This window comes from Gymnodraco acuticeps, unplaced genomic scaffold (assembly GCF_902827175.1).
Source record: "Gymnodraco acuticeps unplaced genomic scaffold, fGymAcu1.1, whole genome shotgun sequence".
NCBI classification, from domain to species: Eukaryota; Metazoa; Chordata; class Actinopteri; order Perciformes; family Bathydraconidae; genus Gymnodraco; species Gymnodraco acuticeps.
This window is the reverse complement of record NW_022990235.1, coordinates 2,500,291-2,520,024: the sequence shown is the minus strand read 5'-3', so window position 1 is coordinate 2,520,024 and position 19,734 is coordinate 2,500,291. Positions and strand designations below refer to the sequence as shown.

General features: G+C 41.3%; 1 protein-coding gene across 3 annotated transcripts; it reads left to right on the top strand.

The window, feature by feature from the left end:
• The first annotated feature begins 1,195 nt into the window (after positions 1-1,195).
• On the top strand, positions 1,196-19,712 carry pbrm1l (polybromo 1, like). Of its 3 annotated transcripts, none has more exons than XM_034219038.1 (30): positions 1,196-1,307; positions 1,611-1,787; positions 2,239-2,336; positions 2,503-2,650; positions 2,775-2,912; positions 3,083-3,199; positions 3,279-3,347; positions 3,445-3,543; positions 3,628-3,713; positions 3,804-3,886; positions 3,975-4,191; positions 4,773-4,914; positions 5,058-5,143; positions 5,278-5,557; positions 5,646-5,751; positions 7,382-8,021; positions 9,122-9,333; positions 9,436-9,627; positions 13,427-13,584; positions 13,677-13,919; positions 14,604-14,749; positions 14,872-15,029; positions 15,477-15,660; positions 15,758-15,980; positions 16,069-16,267; positions 16,347-16,502; positions 18,027-18,188; positions 18,573-18,637; positions 18,844-19,057; positions 19,292-19,712. In XM_034219038.1, the coding sequence occupies exons 2-30, from the start codon at positions 1,644-1,646 to the stop codon at positions 19,450-19,452; spliced, it is 4,926 nt and encodes a 1,641-aa protein (XP_034074929.1). In that variant the 5' UTR covers positions 1,196-1,307; positions 1,611-1,643; the 3' UTR covers positions 19,453-19,712. The 3 variants fall into 3 exon arrangements, with proteins under 3 accessions (XP_034074929.1, XP_034074930.1, XP_034074928.1); XM_034219039.1 differs by having other exon boundaries at positions 3,795-3,886; positions 15,758-15,959; XM_034219037.1 differs by having other exon boundaries at positions 3,795-3,886.
• The last annotated feature ends 22 nt before the right edge of the window (positions 19,713-19,734 follow it).

Sequence of the window (19,734 nt, the reverse complement as noted above, 5' to 3'; positions counted from 1 at the left end):
GAATAATGTATCACACAGCACTGACAAGGCACACACAAGCGGCCTCTGGATAATGCAAGGTTTTAGATGCTTACTGAAAATATGCCCAATTAGGGGTAATGGCCATTTGCAGGGAATTCAAGTTCTGAATTCCCATTAATATTGAGGCAACGCCCTGCATTCACTCTCTTACAGCATCCTCTCTGCACTGGCAGGCCAGGCACTCTTTCACAATTCACAGGATAGGGCCCTAAAGCAATTATGACCCACGATGATTCAAGATTCAATATTAAAATTCAAGATTTAAGGCTTTTATTTTCATTTGTACATAGCTACTACAGTGTAGTTATGACAATGATAATCTTAGGTCACAGGCTCCTCCAACAGTGCAACACAATAAAACAGATGAAATAGTGGAAAATATAATATAATATAAATAGTGCAAGAATAGTCTATATACAATTAATTGGAATATTGATATAAGTTGCAAACAGGTGAATGTTATGGATGTTCTTTCAAAGGTTAAGGTTCTTTCAAAAGGTTTTAATGTCATATGCACATACAGTGTAGAAATGGCAATGAACATCTTACGTCCCGAGCTCCTCCAACAATGCAACATAGTTATATAAGACATACAATTGAACAAATACAATTTTTTTTTAAAAAGGGAGATTTATTGATGAGCTCTTTCTTTTGCAACACATTGCAATGCGTCCATGGTGTTTTGCCATTATATTTAATTGAGGATATTGTCCATAAACTGTACTTAACTAGTTGTTATCAAACAGACGCTATGTGGAGAAGTTTATTTTATTGTGTTTTTTTGTTTTTTATTATTTTTGGGTAAATGGATAGTACACTTGAAAATACCATGTTTACAGTCTTTATTTCACCATGCATGTTGTAAATAAAAGCCATTCTTTTTTTTACTAACCCATCCCCAAAACATCTCAACCCTCTTTCCACGTCCAAACCGTCAAACTAAAGTAAGATTTGGATATTAATTGTGCACAATTAATATGCACAAACAATATCTTAGGCAGTTGAGGATAAAAAAGAAATAACAGAATAAATAAAAACAGGCAAATTGGTCAGGCCCTGTTCGTTTGTGTGGATCAATCATCAATTGAATGGTCCACAATGTTGGTTGCAGTACTTCTCCCCCCCCCCTGAGGGGGCAGCACTGCTTCAGGTGGCGGTCTCCTCTCCACACAAACACAATACACCCTCAACTTCCGGACAGAAGTTTTCAAACAACACCAGCTAGCAAGCTAGCCGTTACACATTTCTTCTGCTCAGGGATCTACGGGGATTTTGGGGTTTTTTGGGTAAGATTTGCTTTTGGAGGTCAATGCATGTGTTAAATTGAACATGCTTGCACGTGTTTTTTTGTCTTCTGGTAACTGTAAAATATTTAGCGTGGCTGTGTTGTGAGGAAAGCGGCAAGTAAAGCTAACATGCTAACAGCCGCTTTGTCTCATGAAGAGCTGCTAACGCTAACCGACTGAGTTCTCTCTGTTTACAACAGTGTACTTCTTGTAAAAAGCGATATAAAGGACTTGTGTCTTTTATTTAAAATAAACTAATGTCTATCGGGCCAAATCCGTAATAACTTTTATCTATTTTGGTAGCTAGTGGGCTAGTCTGTTATTAAACAGCCAGCGATGTCAGCCAGCTCCAAGAGGAGGAGAGCCACCTCTCCCTCCAGCAGCGTCAGTGGAGGGGGCGACCTGGACGAGACCTCCTCCTCCACGCCTGGAAGCGGCAGGAAGAGAAGACGCACCTCCAATGCTGCTCCTGTAGATACGGTAACTGCACTGGATTTACCACAATATTTCTGCATTCAGTTTTCATATATTTTTTGAATCGATTTTTACCCATTTGTAGCCAAATACTATATTAAGCCTAGTGTGATCAAAAACATATGGTGCAATCGTCTCTTATTTCATATAGGTGTATTAGTAAACATTGATTACATGTTTAGTAAATTATGTAATGTTAACATAACCGATATTTTAATGGACCCAAGCCATTGGAAGAATAAACCACCATGCACTTTTGTTAAGATTGCCACTAAGTCACTTTAAGATACAGTTTCCCTCTCTGTGTGTGTGTGTTGTTCTGTGTATGGTGAGTTTGATTTGTATCTTATTTGCCAGTGCCAAAGACACAATTCAAATGTAATGGAAAATAAAGTATTCTGAATGTCAGGTTTTGTGGTTGCTAACGCTAACACCCCCCCCCCCCCCCCCCCCCCAGATTGCTGTATGCCATGAGCTCTTCAATGCTGTCAGGGATTACAAGGATGACCGAGGGAGGCAACTTTGTGACGTTTTCCTAAGGGTACCAAAGAGAAGGTATGCTAATGTTTTTAAAATGTGGGAGGACCTGTCAATAACATCCCTTGCCGATAACAGGGATACCAACCATCATGTTACATTGAGATTTGCCAGTCTGAATAGGGGGTGGGTCTCAGACATAAGGAGATTTCAGTGATGTCTGTCCCCCCTTGTTCTTTTTCAGGAATCAGCCTGATTATTATGAAGCGGTGTCCCAGCCGATGGATATGACAAAAATTCAAGCTAAACTGAAGTCTGAAGACTATAATGATGTGGAGCAGCTTACTGGAGATTTCAGGCTCATGTTCAACAATGCAAAATCATTCTACAAGGTATGAAAAACAAACGGTACAAACACAGTTTTTCTATCACTGTGATAAGTGTGTAATAGGACAGTTATTCTGTTAAGTCATATTTCCACCATCGAAGCTATGTTTATTTTCTTCAACAATTCAGCGTGACACTGAGGAGTATCAGTCTGCAAGCAAGTTGTGGGAGGTGTACTTGCAAACAAGGAATGATTTTCTGCAAAATGAGGATGATGAAGATGGTGATGAAATGATGGATACTCCAGGAATGTCAACGGAGGAAGAGGTAATTGATTTCCCTCAATTGATGTGTTAGGTTTGCTTGCTTGTACAACTTTTTGTATTACCTTATTTTGGTGTTTAACATTAATAACAAATAAAACATGTATGGTCAATGTTACATGTTGTTCTATAACAAGGACCAAATAACTCATTTAATGCACTTTTGTCTTTTAGACTCCAACTGGCAATTTGAAGGAAGTGTTGGAGCAGCTCTTGGAGGCTATAGTGACCCACCCTGATCCCTCGGGGCGTATGGTCAGTGAACTGTTCCAGAAACTGCCTTCCAAAGTGGTGAGTCCTGAACGAGTCTTTGGACTTCAAATGAGATTGTAATAGATTTGATATTTATAGGCCTGTCTGTCTTTTGTAGCATTACCCCGACTACTATGCCGTCATAAAGGAGCCAATAGATCTGAGATCCATCACTCAAAGGATACAGGTACTGAATGATTACATTAATCCTAAAAAACAATCACAGATATCAGAACATTGTTATGTTTTATTAGAAACGGCACTAATTCATATTATTTTCATAGATTGGATACTATAAAAGCATCAATGCCATGGCCAAGGACGTCGACCTGATGGCCAAAAATGCCAAAATGTACAATGAACCAGGATCTCAGGTTTTTAAGGTAAACTCTTTCTTACATTTTATTTTGAAATCTAGAATTTAACATCCCAAATGTGATAATTCATATTTATTTCGTACTGTATAGGATGCTAATACCATAAAGAAAGTCTTCATCCAGCGGAAGACTGATCTTGAACACGCAGAGCCGACTAAATCCAGTGTTCGCATCAGGTATTAATCAACGATTTCAATGTTCCTTGTTCATACATTTGTTCTCAAATACAAATGACTGTGTGTGATGTGTCTTGTAAGGAATCGCAGGTCTGGCCAGGGGGATCGACTTTCAGGCGTCAGCGTAGCTCTTAACTACGGCTCAGAGAGTGAGGACGACCCCGTGCTCTCTGGTATGTATCAGCGCTTCAGGCGGCAGAGAAACCTTCCTTGTGTTTGGAAAACTAGGACGTCATGTAATGAAAATGTACATGTTTGCAGGGTCCGTGTGCTATGACGAGGGAGAGTCAGAGGCTGAGAGTCAGAGTTCTAGTATGGAGATGAACAACCCGATCTTCCAGCTGTATGAAGCTGTGAGGGGGGCCAGGAACAGCCAGGGCCAAGTGTTCTCTGAACCTTTCCAGCACCTTCCCTCTCGCAGGGAGTATCCCGACTACTTCACGCAGATCAAACTGCCCATCGCTCTGACGCAGATCCGGTAAGGAGGGATCCTTCATGGATATCATGTTTGGTTTTTTTGTACAGGCTAAAGACACAAACATGGACCAAACAATAACATATAGGAGATGACATTCCCATCTCAGACAAAAACTAAAACAGAAGAAATAAAGATACAGGTCAGTAGGACCACTTCAACATTTCACAAACAAAAATAGATTGACAACCAAATGGCACCAAAAACACAACATGGCAAGCGTATTTATTGTTCCTTTAATCCCACTCTTCGTTAGAGCAAATGATTTCCCATTTCATGGCGTGTTGAGCCACCCTTTGATTTTTTGTGGCAATCATTTTTTCCAAAAGAAATTGTATTTTGAATCTACTCTTCAAACACCTCAAATTTAAGATTACACGTTGATTGAGTTTTAAAAATATGTATGTTAGCCAGGGATATCATGTTGAGCAGTGGAGTTGTGTTTGTTAAAAAGTTAGTGATAGTGTTTGTTGATATTTTGAATAACACTAGTGGCGGGGTAAATGCACCTTTATCCAGCAATTGACCGTTTTAAAGAGAAACATCCGGTCCTTAATAATAATAATTGTAATCCATTCTTTTAGAGCAAAGATGAAGAACCTCGAGTACGAAAGTGTGGATCAGATGGAGACTGACCTCAATCTGATGTTTGAGAATGCAAAGCGCTACAACATGCCGAGCTCCAGCATTTACAAACGGGCCTTTAGGCTTCAGCAGATCTTGCAGGTAAGGATGTCTGCTGTTTTCTCTCAAGGCATGCTGGAGGATATTTTCATTCTAGTTACATGAATTGAATTCACTATAATAAGAAACAGGCACTGAGTGTCATTGTCCTCTGAGTGTGTCTGATGACCTGTCTCTTGGTATAGGCGAAAAAGAGGGAACTCCTGAGGAGAGACGATGAGGACGGAGACAGCATTCTGTCATCTGATGCAGGGAGCGTCAAGAGAAAGAGGTATGCAGGTTTCAATTAAACATCCATTTCAGTTGCTTGCTAACAATAAAAAAACACATCACTCCTGAAGCTTTGTTTTTTCGGACTTTGTTACCATCCAAGCTGATCTATATCCCGCTTTGATTCTTTTTAAGCCACAAGAAAAATGTGAAAAAGAACCGAATGAAAGCCCTGTATGCTGCAGTGACTGAGGCTCGGGAGGTGGGAACCAATCGCCGTCTCTGTGATCTGTTCATGGTCAAACCATCCAAGAAGGACTACCCTGACTACTATAAAGTCATCCTGGAACCCATGGACATGAAGACCATCGAGCACCACGTCCGCAGTGAGCGCTATGCCACAGAGGAGGCTCTCATGGAAGAAATGAGGTTGATGTTCCGAAATGCCCGGCATTACAATGAGGAAGGGTCTCAGGTAGACAGTGTACATCTTCGCTATTACTGAATTCAAAACAATTCTGGCATGTAGTTCATTTTACTGATCATACTGATTTTTGGTGTAGGTTTACAATGATGCTGATATTCTGGAGAAGATACTGAAGGACAAGCGTAAAGAGTTGGGACCTCTGCCAGAAGAAGAAGATGTGGGATCTCCCAAACTGAAACTGAGTACGTTTCACTTGTTTGATCTCATTCACTTCAAATCTGATGCACCTTACCAAGTCTATATCACATTTCCTAACATTCAAGACAACCATAGGATTTGAGTCATTTACTTTGGTATAAAATTGAACTGCCGACGTCTCAATTAAGATAAGATGGACTTTATTCATCCCAATTTGGGAAATGTTTTGTTGCCGCAGCATTAAACAAAACAAGGCATTGCACATGACAACAAATTAAAAGAGTAGAAATAAACAATTCTAAAATAGAAACATCTCAAAATAGAAATAAACCAGCATTAGAGAGTAAGAAGAAATACAGATGACCGTGAAGATAACAAATCTATAAACTGTCTGACAAATAAAAACAGATAGACCCTCCAGAAAAACGCGGGCTAAAATCCTTGATTATGCGATCAAACATGCGGGGGGTTATGTGATTTTATGCGGTGAAATTGCGGGAAGTTGCGAAATATTCTAAATATGCGGAAAAATAAATATTGGGCTGTCTTATTTATTCTCTCTCACACACAACCTGCCACTAACGTTAAACCCCTTTACTATTCAATTAAACACATTCAATGTTTATTTATTGTATAAGCAATTGGGCTATTTTAATCACACTCTCTCACACACACACACACACACACACACACACACACACACACACACACACACACACACACACACACACACTTCTCCGCCTCATTCTGTTTTCATTTACTCGTTCGTTATCTGACCAGCTTCAATGTTGTAGGCTTCTCACCTCGTTTCTTGTAGCCCTCGAAAGGGTTTTGGAGGTCGATGCCTCGGTGAACGTGAGTTGTTTGGCTTTCTTGTCCGCAGCAGCAGAAAGCATGTTCGAATGTTTGAATGAATCAAAGTGGGTCGTCACCGTCGATGTTCTCTTATGCTCCAACACACAGTTGCACGGGTTGCAGAATAGTTTCACCCCACTTTCGTGCAAGACATCGGGGTTCTGCTTTGCCCGGTCTTTAGCAGAAATGTTCGTCGGTAAATGAGATGGATTAGATTTTTTCATCTTGGTGTTTTCTCTCTCGTGTGAGCTCCACACGTTCACTCTACGGTGTTGTTTAGCTTCTGTGATGCGCGAGCTGATGACGTCGCGTCGTCATCATCATCATCATCACTTCACGTCAAGACGAATTAACTTTTTTTCCCCTCAACTTTGTGTGGAAAAATGCGGGGATTATGCAGCCTTTTGAAAAATCTGCGGCCTTTTGATAAATCTGCGCCATTTTGCTGATTATGCGGTAAATTCTGCGATCGCAGAATCGCGTTTTTCTGGAGGGTCCAATTGAAGGACCACTTTTCTGTTAATACAATATACAGAATATAAGCAGGATATTATTCAAGTTATCAGTGATAGCTAATCCAACACAGTTAACAAACTAATCCCATCAAAATGTACCGTACACACAACACAATAAAACGTTGAAGCTATTGGCTAGCTGAGAGTGCATTACAGAAATGTTGCATGTCCTCATGTTGCTTTTGGTGCCATTGTTTCTATTTCTTTTTGGATATAAGTCAATTTCCCCTCTGGGGACTAATAAAGGTATTCTGATTCTGATATTCAATTCTGTCTAATTTTGAGGGTATTTTTTGTTCTCTAGGAAAAAGTGGTGTTTCTCCAAAGAAGTCCAAATACCTCACCCCTCTCCAGCAGAGGTTAAATGAGCTCTATGACGCCGTGCGCAACTTCACCGACCGCAGAGGCCGCCGTCTGAGCACAATCTTCCTGCGCCTGCCATCTCGTGCCGAGTTGCCTGACTACTATGCTACCATCAAGAGACCCATCGATATGGAGCGCCTGCGAAGCCATATGACGGGCGGCCGTTACCAAGACACAGAGGCCTTGGTGGAGGACTTTTCCCTCATGTTCAACAATGCCTGCATTTACAACGAGCCGGAGTCTCTGATCTACCGCGATGCTCTGGTGCTGCACCGGGTGCTGCTGGAGACACGCAAACAACAGGAGGGGGGCGAGGACTCGGTGCCCGCTGCGGTGGGTCCTCTGGTGCGAGAGCTGATCCGGAACCTGTTTGTGTCCGTGATGGGCCACCAGGACGAAGAGGGCCGATGCTACAGTGACTCTCTGGCTGAGATCCCCGCTGTGGATCCAGCAGCCCCCGAGAAACCACCGCTTAACTTTGATGTCATCAGGATGAACGTGGACCGAGGTCGCTACAGGAGGCTGGACGTCTTTCAGGAACACATGTTCGAAGTGCTCGAGAAAGCAAGGAGGCTACACAGGTATATTTGAGTAAAACTAAAGTGTGGGCTTATAATAATAATAATAATATTGGGAGGGATGAAACCCTCTTTAATGGTCACACATGCAGAGCACACAGTGACATTTGTTCTCTGCATTTAACCCATCCTAGTGCCAGGAGTCTAGTACTAGGAGCAGTGGGCAGCTATTGCACAATGTAGAAACAAACGAAAAATATGATACAGTTACAAAATAACAACAACAACAAACGGGAGAAACGCACTTTTTCATGTTTCAAATATAATAATAAAGCTTTATTTATATAGCACTTTTCATGCAGCTCAAAGTGCTTTACAAAATGACACATCACAAGTTAAAAACAAACAAGAAATTCCCCTCAAATGCAGCAAAATATAACATTTGATCAGATAGACACAAGGAGGTCAAATGTATGATAATACAAATAAAATAAATAATGGTTTCTCTCTGACGGATAAGACACAAGACAACTGAGTCGATACAACAATATCAATTAATAAAATACTATAAAACCCCATAAAACAAAGTGAACAAATAGGTACAACAGAAAGAAAAATATTAAAACAATATAAAGGTAGGTAAATAATAAAGACTAAAAGAACATTTAAAGTGGGAGGGGGTTGCTAATAAAAAGATGTGTCTTTTAGCTGTTGTTTAAAAATGCTTTTTTAGATTTCTTTTATCCATTCGTGATTAACTGCAATACCCTTTTGTAGTTATTCTGTTCTTACAGGCCTCCTATAGTCCTTATTACAAGGTTTTACTCAATTAAAATAAAACAATACAAGTCAACAATAAGATTGAATCAACTACTGAAATCCTCGCTTGTATATTTTTGCCATTTCTGTCCAGTGTTATATGCTTACAAACAACTCTTAAGAGCCCTTCAGATTTGTTTTTGTCTTTACATTGAAATGATATGTTGTCTAATTGCCATCTTTTAAATATGTAATTATGCCCAAGTATCTTATTTTTAGTGTACTGTAACACATGTGTTCTTTCTTGCTGAAAAACTGGTGCTTCAGATAACAGAGCGATAATCTCCATTGAAAGCCAAAGCGTTCAAAACAGTTTTTAAGTCATATCTTTTATGCATTTGCAGGACCGACTCTGAGATCTTTGAGGATGCAGTGGAACTTCAACAGTTTTTCATTAAGATCAGGGATGAGCTATGCAAGAACGGAGAGATCCTGCTCTCCACTTCTCTAAACTACACCTCAAAGCACCTGCACAGCGACGTGGAGCAGGAAAAGAGGGAGAAGGTCCCCAAAGAGATGGAGGAAGACAAGCTAAAGGAGGAGGAGGAAAACAAAGGTGTGTGTCTGTGAACATCAGGCACAATACACAGGGTTGAGGAATATGGTCAAATGTTAATGTGGTATTCATTTGAAATAATTCTATATTTCTTATCCAAAGAGGGTGAAAAAGCCAAGGACCTGCCAGGAGAGAAGTGGCAGTCGGAGTCTGAGACGGAGCGCGTGTACATTCAGAGCTGCAGCTTTGAAAACAGCACCTATCACGTCGGGGACTTCGTCTATGTGGAGCCGTCTGAGCCCAAACTCAAGCCGCACATCGTCTGTATCGAACTAATGTGGGAGGATGAAGCAGGTAACATCAGTTATTAACTCATAAACAGCTATTTATCTTACTATCACACACCCAAGTCAACATTATTTTTGATTTATTTTAATCGTTTATTTGGCACGGACAATGCACAGCGATGAACACTTAAAACATTAAAAATGTGTCAAGCGTAACAGTGCTAGATTTAGCTTTGAGCTCATTTCCATCCGCACATAAAACATTTAAGAAGTTTACATTTTACAAACATAGCAAAAACAAAATACATGATATACAAAAAGAGCAAGAGCAGCACACACAAGTATTTATGACATGGTAATACAATATAGCAGCAACGACATGTAAAGTGCAAGAGAAAATACAAGAGCTACCTAAAGTGCAAGAGGAGATACCCCTGTGTTCAATTCAATTCAAAACCTTTATTTATCCAGGTAAAATCCCATTGAGATCAATGATCTCTTTTTCAAGGGAGACCTGCAGCAGTAGGTTCCACAAGAAGACATAAACAACAGAACAACAAAAGGACATCATACAGCAAAATGTACAGGGATTACAATTTACATATTTAACCACATGTACAGGTACCAACAGCATCTGATTTTGTAGCATCCAACCGAGCTTTAAAAACATGTAGTGGTACTAGCTTGGTAATTTTCCATTCTTTTTGCAGACTGTTCCATGTTAGTGGAGCTGCACATCTAAAAGCTTTCTTCCCTAAGACAGTCCTAGCACTTGGCACATTTAATAAAACCACAGCATGCGATCTCAGGCAATAAGTACTTTCAATTCGCAGAGAGATCAGGGAGCAGATATAAGATGGTAGTTTATCCAACATGGCTTTGTAAATGAAAAAGTACCAGTGACTGAGCCTCCGTACAGTAAGTGATGGCATAACCGCCTTGGTATACAGGGTACAGTGATGCGTAAGTGCTTTACAATTTGTCAAAAATCTCAGTGCACTGTGATACGCAGCATCTAACTTGCACAGGTAATTGGCAGGTGCATTCATATATAACAAATCACCATAATCCAGCACAGGTAAAAAGGTCATTTAGGTGTTAAAGTGCATTTAGTGGTGATAGAAAAGTCTGTTTGTTTCTCATCCATTCTTTGAGTTGACCTTTGAAGCTATTAAGAGTGAGACAATCCCGTATCTCAGTTGGGAGGCTATTCCAGAATGAGCTGCCTTTAATGGAGAGGACATTTTGTCCAAAAGTGGTCCGTCTACGGTGGACTTCAGTCTCCTCTGGTTTCTGACCTAGTGCAGCGTCCAGTGTGCTTTTTGTGGATGAATTTCCCTCAGGGATGAATGTGGCTTTCTGTCAAACGCCTTGATAGCTCTCTTGTACAGCTGTTCTATGGGTTTCAGGCTTGTGGCACAAGCAAACGACCAGTTTGTAAAACAGTATTCAATGTGGGATAGAATCATACAGTGGAGGTATGACTTTGTAGCATTGACAGTTAAGAAAGGTCTAATTTGTTTAAAAGGTTGCAAGTTGAATTTAATGGTATTTGATACTTTCTTAATATGTTTCTTAAAAGTCAAGTCAATTAAGGTCAATTGTTTTTGGAAAGAACACTAAACTAACTTTTTAGTAGATGTTTTTAATTGTTTTACTTAAAGGGCACCTATTAAGCAAAATCCACTTTTTCATGTATTTCATACATCAACATGTTTCCCCTCTGTGGAAAGAGATTCTGAAAGTTTCAGGAAAAAAGATTCACTCTCTTTTTGTCCTGATCCATTTCTATAAAAACCTGTCTGAAAATGAGCTGATCAGATTGTGGCCACTTTATGATGTCATAACGATATTTTGGCTTGTGTAACCATTAGCCAATCACCAACCAAGGTAACCCCCCCCCCCCTTATCACCTGAATCTCCTAGAGCACCATTGTGTTCTTTTTAACCAAATATCTCCCAGAGGGGAGTGGCTCCTTGTTTTCATCTAAAGCAGGGGTCGGCAACCGTAACCAGTGGCACACTAGGAATAAGTGGAATAAGTGTGCAAAATATTTAAATTGTATTTTCGGATCCTGAACGAGACCGCCGCCAGAGCGCGTCTCCCCGTTACCTGCAGAAGGAAGCCATGCACGTAGTCGAGGAGGGCAGAAGCAACAAGCTTCAGGTTCAATAACCCACTTTAGCTTAAATGACTGGAGAGAGGCGAGCTCTTCTTGGGAGGCCGTTGCATTTATTTAGCTGTTCTTCTGTTTCACAAAATACATCACAGACCTCTGTTTTTCTGCTTCCTCGTTTCGCTTCCAGAAACATACACACGCTCCCTCACTGTCGCTCTACCATCCACAAACACACATGCTCTCTCTTAAAGGGACAGCGATCTCATCTCACTCTGCATGACCCTAATATCATAACATGTGTGCTATGGAGAATCACAGAACGGACGATCATCCTTATTATTATGCCGTTTAAACCAATTATTTAAATGTGTTTGTTAAATTCGGTATCATACGTTGCGCTGACAGATCCATCCCCGCCCTCCTGCTGATAGTTGACGAGCCCCCCCCCCCCCCCCCCGTTCATTCTCGATCGTTGGCACGCTGATAACAATTAAATGGCACTTCATATCAAAAAGGTTGCCGACCCCTGATCTAAAGTAACAGTAGTGCTGGGGGGAAACGATTATTTTGAAAACGATTAATCGGGCGATTATTTGATCGATTAGTCGACTAATCTAACGATTATTTTTCTGTTGTTCAATTCATAAAAAACGTAATGTAAAATTTTTTTTTTTTCACGATACTGTGTCTCAGGGGATCTTAATATTTAAGAACCTATTAATGTGTTATACCAGATTAACGGAAATAATCTCAGCTAACTGACGATACAAACCATGTTTACCAAAACAAAACACAAGTCTCATAAGAAGCATCTAAATGACCCCTGAGCGAAAAATGCTAACGGACATTGGCACAGAACTCAAGATAAAAGTACCCTTATTACTTATCGTAGCTGCACATACAATATATCCGATTTAAAGCTGAGACTCCACAGATTATGTAGGTACATAGTATCATCACTGAGTGATCCGGACTCGCGACAGGGGAAGCAAATACAGTCATCACAACACGTACCTTCACAGAGCTTCTAGGGAGATCGTCTCACCACCGTAATCTGATCAAAAGACGTGTTCAATGGCATTCAAATGAGAAAAAACGCGGCTGAATCGGTTAATCCATAGGTTTTTAACGTCTATGTATAAAAAAATGATTGAATTTATAATCCATAATTCCATTTTATGTAAAAAATCGGAGAGCAAATGCTAGCTGCTAATGGTAGCCACCACAGCTAGCTTCTGCTAGGCTATGCAGCAGTCTCAGTGAGATATACATATATAAATATCTTTGCATTTTGGACTAACTTTAAAATATTCCCATGCTTTTGAAGACCTAGGGCGAGATGTTTTCGTTTGGGGGCTTCGTGCGCAATCCTGTGAGGAGGAGGTGGTAGCCGTTTCAGTCTCCATTGTGTTTGAAGTGCGATTGCGAACTGCTTGTTGCTTTGGGTGACCTACGTGTGTGTAGCGACGCGTCGACGCGGAAATATGTCGTCGACGATATTTTGAAGTCGACGCGTCGCTACAGCACTAAGTAACAGACAGAGAATCAGCACTTTTGAAACAGAGGGGATTATGGGATGCTACAATGAGTGATCTGTTTGGTATTTGGAGCCAAACACTTCAGAGACATGTATATATCTGAGACCTATAATATATTGATGAAAAACACTATAATAGGGGACCTTTTAATGTGTCTCAAAAGTAATCGGTCTTGTATTGATTAATTGTTAATGCTTTATATGTAAAGGTGGGAAGTGGCTCCATGGCTGCTGGTTCTACAGGCCAAGTGAAACCTTTCACCTGGCAGCTCGCAAGTTTCTGGAGAAGGAAGTCTTCAAGAGCGACTACTACAACAAAGTGTCCATCAGTAAGGTTCTGGGCAAATGCGTTGTCCTGTTTGTGAAGGTAAGACACTCTAGAATAACAAACGGAAAGTCGTTTTTGGTTTACACACAAATCTGTTCCACTAACCACAACTCTGTTTCTGTCATCTTTAGGATTATTTCAAGATGCAACCTGAGGGCTTTAGAGCCGAGGACGTGTACATCTGCGAGTCCCGTTACGCTGCCAGGAACAAGTCGTTCAAAAAGATCAAGATATGGGCCGTGCCTCCCAGCACTCTGAAGCTGGTTCCTCGCGAGGTGCCGCTGCCAGTTGTCCGCGTAGCGTCCATGTTTGCCAAGCCTGACCAGGACAAACTGACCATTTCATATGCAGGCAGTGGCGGTTTTATTGACAAGGTGAGAGGAAACGTCATTCTCTAGGGTTAGGACACGGCAATATATACACTTTGTTGATTTGTATTTATCCCTTTATCCCTTTTTAAGATAAGATGTATTACTTCACTTGTGTCTTTAACAGGAATATTTGCTCTAAAAAGGTTAATGTTCCTCTCAACTACTTGTAATCCTGTGTTATCCAAATGATAGGTACAGAAGTTGAGGGAATACCAGACTTGAGTATTGAGCGACCTTAGGCATCCCCAAACAGGACACAAGTCCTTTAGTCTGCTCTAGTTCTAAATGAAAAATCCAATTAAATCTGCAGTAAGATAAGAAGTACTTTATTGATCCCAATATGGGGAATGCTTGCATTGCATCAGCCTAAAAAGACATCGCATTGTACATTACAAATGTAAAGACTAGAAATAAACATTCCAAAATGTAATTTTAAAAAATGAATAAGACACAGGGAGCTGCTGCAACAGGCCTAGCATGGCGCCAACAGCAGGGGACATTGTCTCCTAGCGAGAGCCCGGTCGACTAGTCCACTTCAGGGGATTCATTAGCTCACAGCGTGGTAGCAGGCATGTCCTGACATAGGCTGAGGGAGCAGAGGAGTTGTTAGTTCTCAGAATGAATGTTTGTTTGTCACTATATGAATAAACACCTGAGTCCTCTGTGTGTCCTTGTCTATTCGCTCAGGACAGAGAAGAGGTCATTATGGAGATGAGTGGAGCAGAGCCCGGCTGTCAGCACTTTGAACAGCAACGCCACAACAACATGTGGTTTAAAGTGGGAGACTGCGTTTACATCCAGTCACATGGTCTGTCAAAGCCCCGGGTTGCCAGGTTGGTGAAAATACTTCTTTTTTTTTTTTTACCACTGATTCAAATTGATGTGACATGGTTGCTAAATGATTATTATTGAGTTATTGGCTACTGTTTACATGTCTCTCTTTACTGCGCTGCAGGATAGAGAAGCTGTGGGCGAAGAGCGGATCTACCTTCTTCTTCGGACCCATCTTCATCCACCCTGAGGAAACGGAGCACGAACCTACAAAGATGTTCTACAAGAGAGAAGTGTTTCTGAGCCATCTGGAGGAGACCTTGCCCATCACCTGTGTCATAGGTACTGCTTTATCATCATCAGTTCACACATCTCAGTGAGCCTTCATCAGGGTTCCTGCAGGGTTCTAAAAAGTCTTTGGGAATCCATGAGTCTAATAATAAGGCCTTAATTGCTATAAACATGTCTTCAATCAATATTTCAATATCTTGCTATGACAAAAGAAGACGGAAATGATTCATCGTTTTCTGGCGTGAAATTAATACATCTCAAAATGTTGGGAATTGTATTTATTCAAAAATCATTAACCAAAGGAGTTGCACATTAACGCCATGTATATTCAGCATTTATTTTTCCTTAAGTAACCCTGTTTAATGTCACGCATACAATAAACATTTTTTATATTCACTTTGCTTTTTTTATAAATTGACCTCCCATTACTCCTGACTTCTGACTCTACTTTTCACATTTTATGAACATACAAGTTTATGTGTCCCCTCTTCTCTCCAGGCAAATGTATGGTGTCCTCCTTTAAGGACTTCCTGTCCTGCAGACCTACCGAGGTTCCCGAGGAGGATGTGCTGCTGTGCGAGAGCCGCTACATCGACACAGAGAAGCAGATGAAAAAGTTCAAGGGTCTGAAACGCTTCTCCTACTCTTCCAAAGTGGTGGAGGACGAGGTCTTCTACTTCAGGTTGGTCCGTCAGCAGAGCCCCGTTTCTATTCAAAGAAGTTTCCTGCCCAGTCTGATTTCCGTGTTTGTTCTCTTTTGTGCTTGGTATCTGACGCAGGAAATTGATGGTGCCACAGAAGGAAGCATCTCCCTTATTGGACAAGAAGATCAGCGAGCTTGAGGTCAAACTGGCAGATGTAGAGGACGATGATATCGAAGACATGGAGGACGAATTGGACGCTCCACGGACGCCTTCGATGCCTCAGATGCAAACCCCTATTACCAGCGATATGGACTCCATTAACTACACTCCCTCTCAGGTATCTTCAAAGACCCAAGAAGTGAGAATCTTATATCCAAATTCTCCTAAAAGTTTAAATAAACCTGTCTGCTTTTTTAATGTCAACAACGTCTTTTTCCCCCCTGAAGACTACTCCCAAGGTGAAGGGCTTATCCAAGAAGGAAGGGGCCAAAAGGAAGATCAACATGAGTGGGTATATCTTGTTCAGCAGTGAAATGCGAGCGGTCATCAAAGCTCGACACCCAGACTTCTCCTTCGGGGAGCTGAGTCGCCTCGTGGGCACCGAGTGGAGGAACCTCGAGTCTACCAAGAAAGTGGACTATGAAGGTGAGAAGAAGCAACTTGTGTGTGTGAGAAAGTTCTGTAAAGTGAACTGAAGTTAAAACAGGATTTGTTTTTATTTCAGAACGTGCAGCCAAAATCGTGGATCAACAGGAGCGGGAGAGACCCCACCCGAAGCAAGCGTCCCCTAGAGCAGGTACCCCTGTAGGAGCACTGATGGGGGTGGTGCCTTCGCCTAGCACAATGGGAATGATAAACCAGACCATGACACCTGTGTCAGGTAACCCCTCTCAGAGAAAGCACGAGTGTTTGACAACAAGGCAGCAGAGAAATAAGGCTGGACCGTTAAAAACCGTAATCCTCTTTTAATTTTCTAACCATTTGAGGCCTATTTGTCCCTAAAACTGCATCCTTCTTTTGCTGCCGTTTCACATTGTTTTATGTTCTTTTTGATTTATCATTAGCTTCATATCTGAAAACGCATGACATTGACTGCATGATTTGAAATATATACTTTTTTATTTCATTTAACATTCATGCTTGTTTTGCCTGCTAACATTCTTGTTAACATTCGTATTGTCTGCCCCTTTCACACAATGAACCGTAACCATCTTCAGCTCTGGTTATTTGTACGAGGCAGTGGTTTTTTGTTAGCCTCTTATACAAGTCTCCTTTTTTGTCAGTTGGTTAAAAAAGAGTTGCAAAGAAAAGTACCACAGAAATAACCCTTTACATTTTCACCTAGATGATTGATTTTAGATTTTTCATTTCTATCAAACAAATGAACTCGTTCGAGAACATTGTAACAACTTGAATGCTTTACACAGGGATATGGTGGTTTCCTGTTCCCACTAGAGTTGTTGTTACTCATTAGCAGAGATGGGGTCGTTACTAAAAAAAAGTAATATATTACATATTACTTTAATAAAAAAAAGTAATATATTACACTACTTCGTTACTCTCTACATAAAGTAACTCGTTACTTTACTCGCTACTTTACTCGCAGGGCCGGCCCGCCCCTCCCTGCAGGCAGATCACGCAGACTGCTAAAGTTTCAAATGTTCTCTTTAGTTCAGTTTCCATTGTCGCATAAGACTGATCCAGATCCTGCATGTTTTCCTATCTGACCATGGCTGTCCTCTGTCTCCTGCTATCTGTATATTTTTGCGCAGTCTATCTCTGCTCACGCTGTTGCGTCGGCGTGTTCTCCTGCGTGTTGGCCATGTGTTGCACTGGAACCAGACACCGCAAAGACTTCAGCCGAGCACGTACATGCGTACATACGTACAAGCCACTCACGCACATGCGTGAGTGGCAATAACTCTCCTTACCAGCAGGCGGCGGTAGTGTGTATTCGTCATTCAAAACAGGCAACAACCGAAAAACAGAGAAGAAGAACAGGCTACGTGATATAAACAAACAACAAATAGCTGTGCGTTAGCTTCACCTTAGCATGTGTTCTTTGCAGGTGTTTGTTGAGGTTTGATGACTGATTTTAGTAAGTAACGAAGTAACGCGTGTCGGGGCAATGTTAGTAACTGTAGTGTGATTACTGAATTATAAAAGTAGCGCGTTACACTACTCCGTTACCGACAAAAGTAATATTATCACCCCCAACTCTGCTCATTAGTCAAATTCCAACTAGCGCTAAACCAACAATTAAAACGGCCAGAGCTTTTATGGCTAAAGGTGCATGTGTGAAAGGGGCCACTGTTGGCAGTAGTAGTGCATGTTATTATAGAATCAATTGCATGTCACTTATGCATGGATATGTTGTTGTCCTCTCCTTGCCCTCTTCCCCAAGGCATGATGACAGCTTACGGCCAACATTACATGCCCATGCAGGGGCCCCATGAGGGCTTGTTGAGTGTGGCCACAATGCCACCTTACCATGCAGGGGGGCCCTTCCTGCCTCTCCACCATGTCCAGCAAGGTATGCCTGGGTACCCTGGCATGCCTCATCAGGGTAAGGGTCACTGTCCTAGTCACATCCAGTCGTGTCTCTCCTGCTGGAGGGTTTACCTGGTCCACATGCTTGAAAGTAAGCTTTTGGGTGTGCTGGGAGAGTCACACAGCCTCAGTTTCCTCCAGGAAGCGTAAGGTATGGGGCTAGTACCATCTGTCACTGAGCAGTCAGAGCTCTCTCCTCTCAAACAATCACATGTCACACCAAAAGCATACAGGATCCATACACATTTACAGATATAATGTATGTATGTAGCCTAGCCACTAACATCAAACAGATATCCAAAAACTAACATCTTCACTTGTCACTGTAAAACAGGGTTGTCTGTCTACTAAGTTACACAGTCACTAAATGCAAACACACTAACAATTGTCCTTTTAACAGGTATGATGGGTGCTGGTATGAATGGCATGGCAGGAAGTCCTTCTCAAGGAAACTTTATGCAACAGGTGAGCCCAAGTTCAGAAAATACTACAAAGTTCTATACTTTTCAACTTCATATGAGTTTCGGTCACTGCCTTTTCATTGATGGATGTTACGAAATGGAGTAAGATTTGTATTGTGTGATTTATTGTCATTGCCATGTTATTTTTAGGATTCAATATTAAGCATTTTGTGAACATACTTTAAAGTACCTTTGCATTGTCACATTTAGCCCGGGATGTTCAGCCCAGGACCGCAGGCTCCTCCACCGTATCCCGGACAGGGCCAGCTGGGCCAGCCCTCACACCTGCAGCCCACCACTCCCATGTTTGTGGCCCCACCACCAAAGACCCAGAGGGTGCTCCACTCCGAGGCCTACCTGAAGTACATCGAGGGCTTAAATGCAGAGTCCAACTCCGTCAGCAAGTGGGATCAAACACTGAGAGGTGGTGTTTCTTAAGTCGTCTTTTCATTTGATGTGTGTGCATAGAAGTGTTTTTGTGGATAAATGTTGATAATACTGAAACTTTATATAATACTACGATTCCCCCCGAGATGATCTGATTAGATTTGTTCATGCCTCTCGTGTGCTAAAAATATTGAGATATCATTCGACAAGTGAAAATAATGTGCCTGTTAAATAAGTACTTTCATCAAATAACCCTGTGTTTCCGGCACAGCTCAAAGACGTGATGCTCATCTGACCAAAGAGCAGGAGAGCCGGCTGCCAGCTCACTGGCTGAAGAGCAAAGGAGCCCACACCACCATGGCGGATGCTCTGTGGCGCCTGCGTGACTTGATGTTGCGAGACTCTCTGAATATACAGGCGTACAACCTGTAACCTGTAGGACCAACCACTATAATCAGCTCACTCACTGCTCTTTCCCTCAGGCTATAGAGTTTAAGAAGGATCATAGACCTTAGAAGCAATATTTTATAGTGAATCATGATCAATTTTATATTTATTAGCTAATATAATGAGCTTGATAGCTATGTGTGTGTGCATTTCCTTTTTTACCTTACTGGATGAATTGTGCTGCAAAACCAGTGTTCTTTTGTCTTTATGATACTACCAAAATAAAATTCAGAACACACTGTAAATACTGTGTTGTTTCTTTTTATG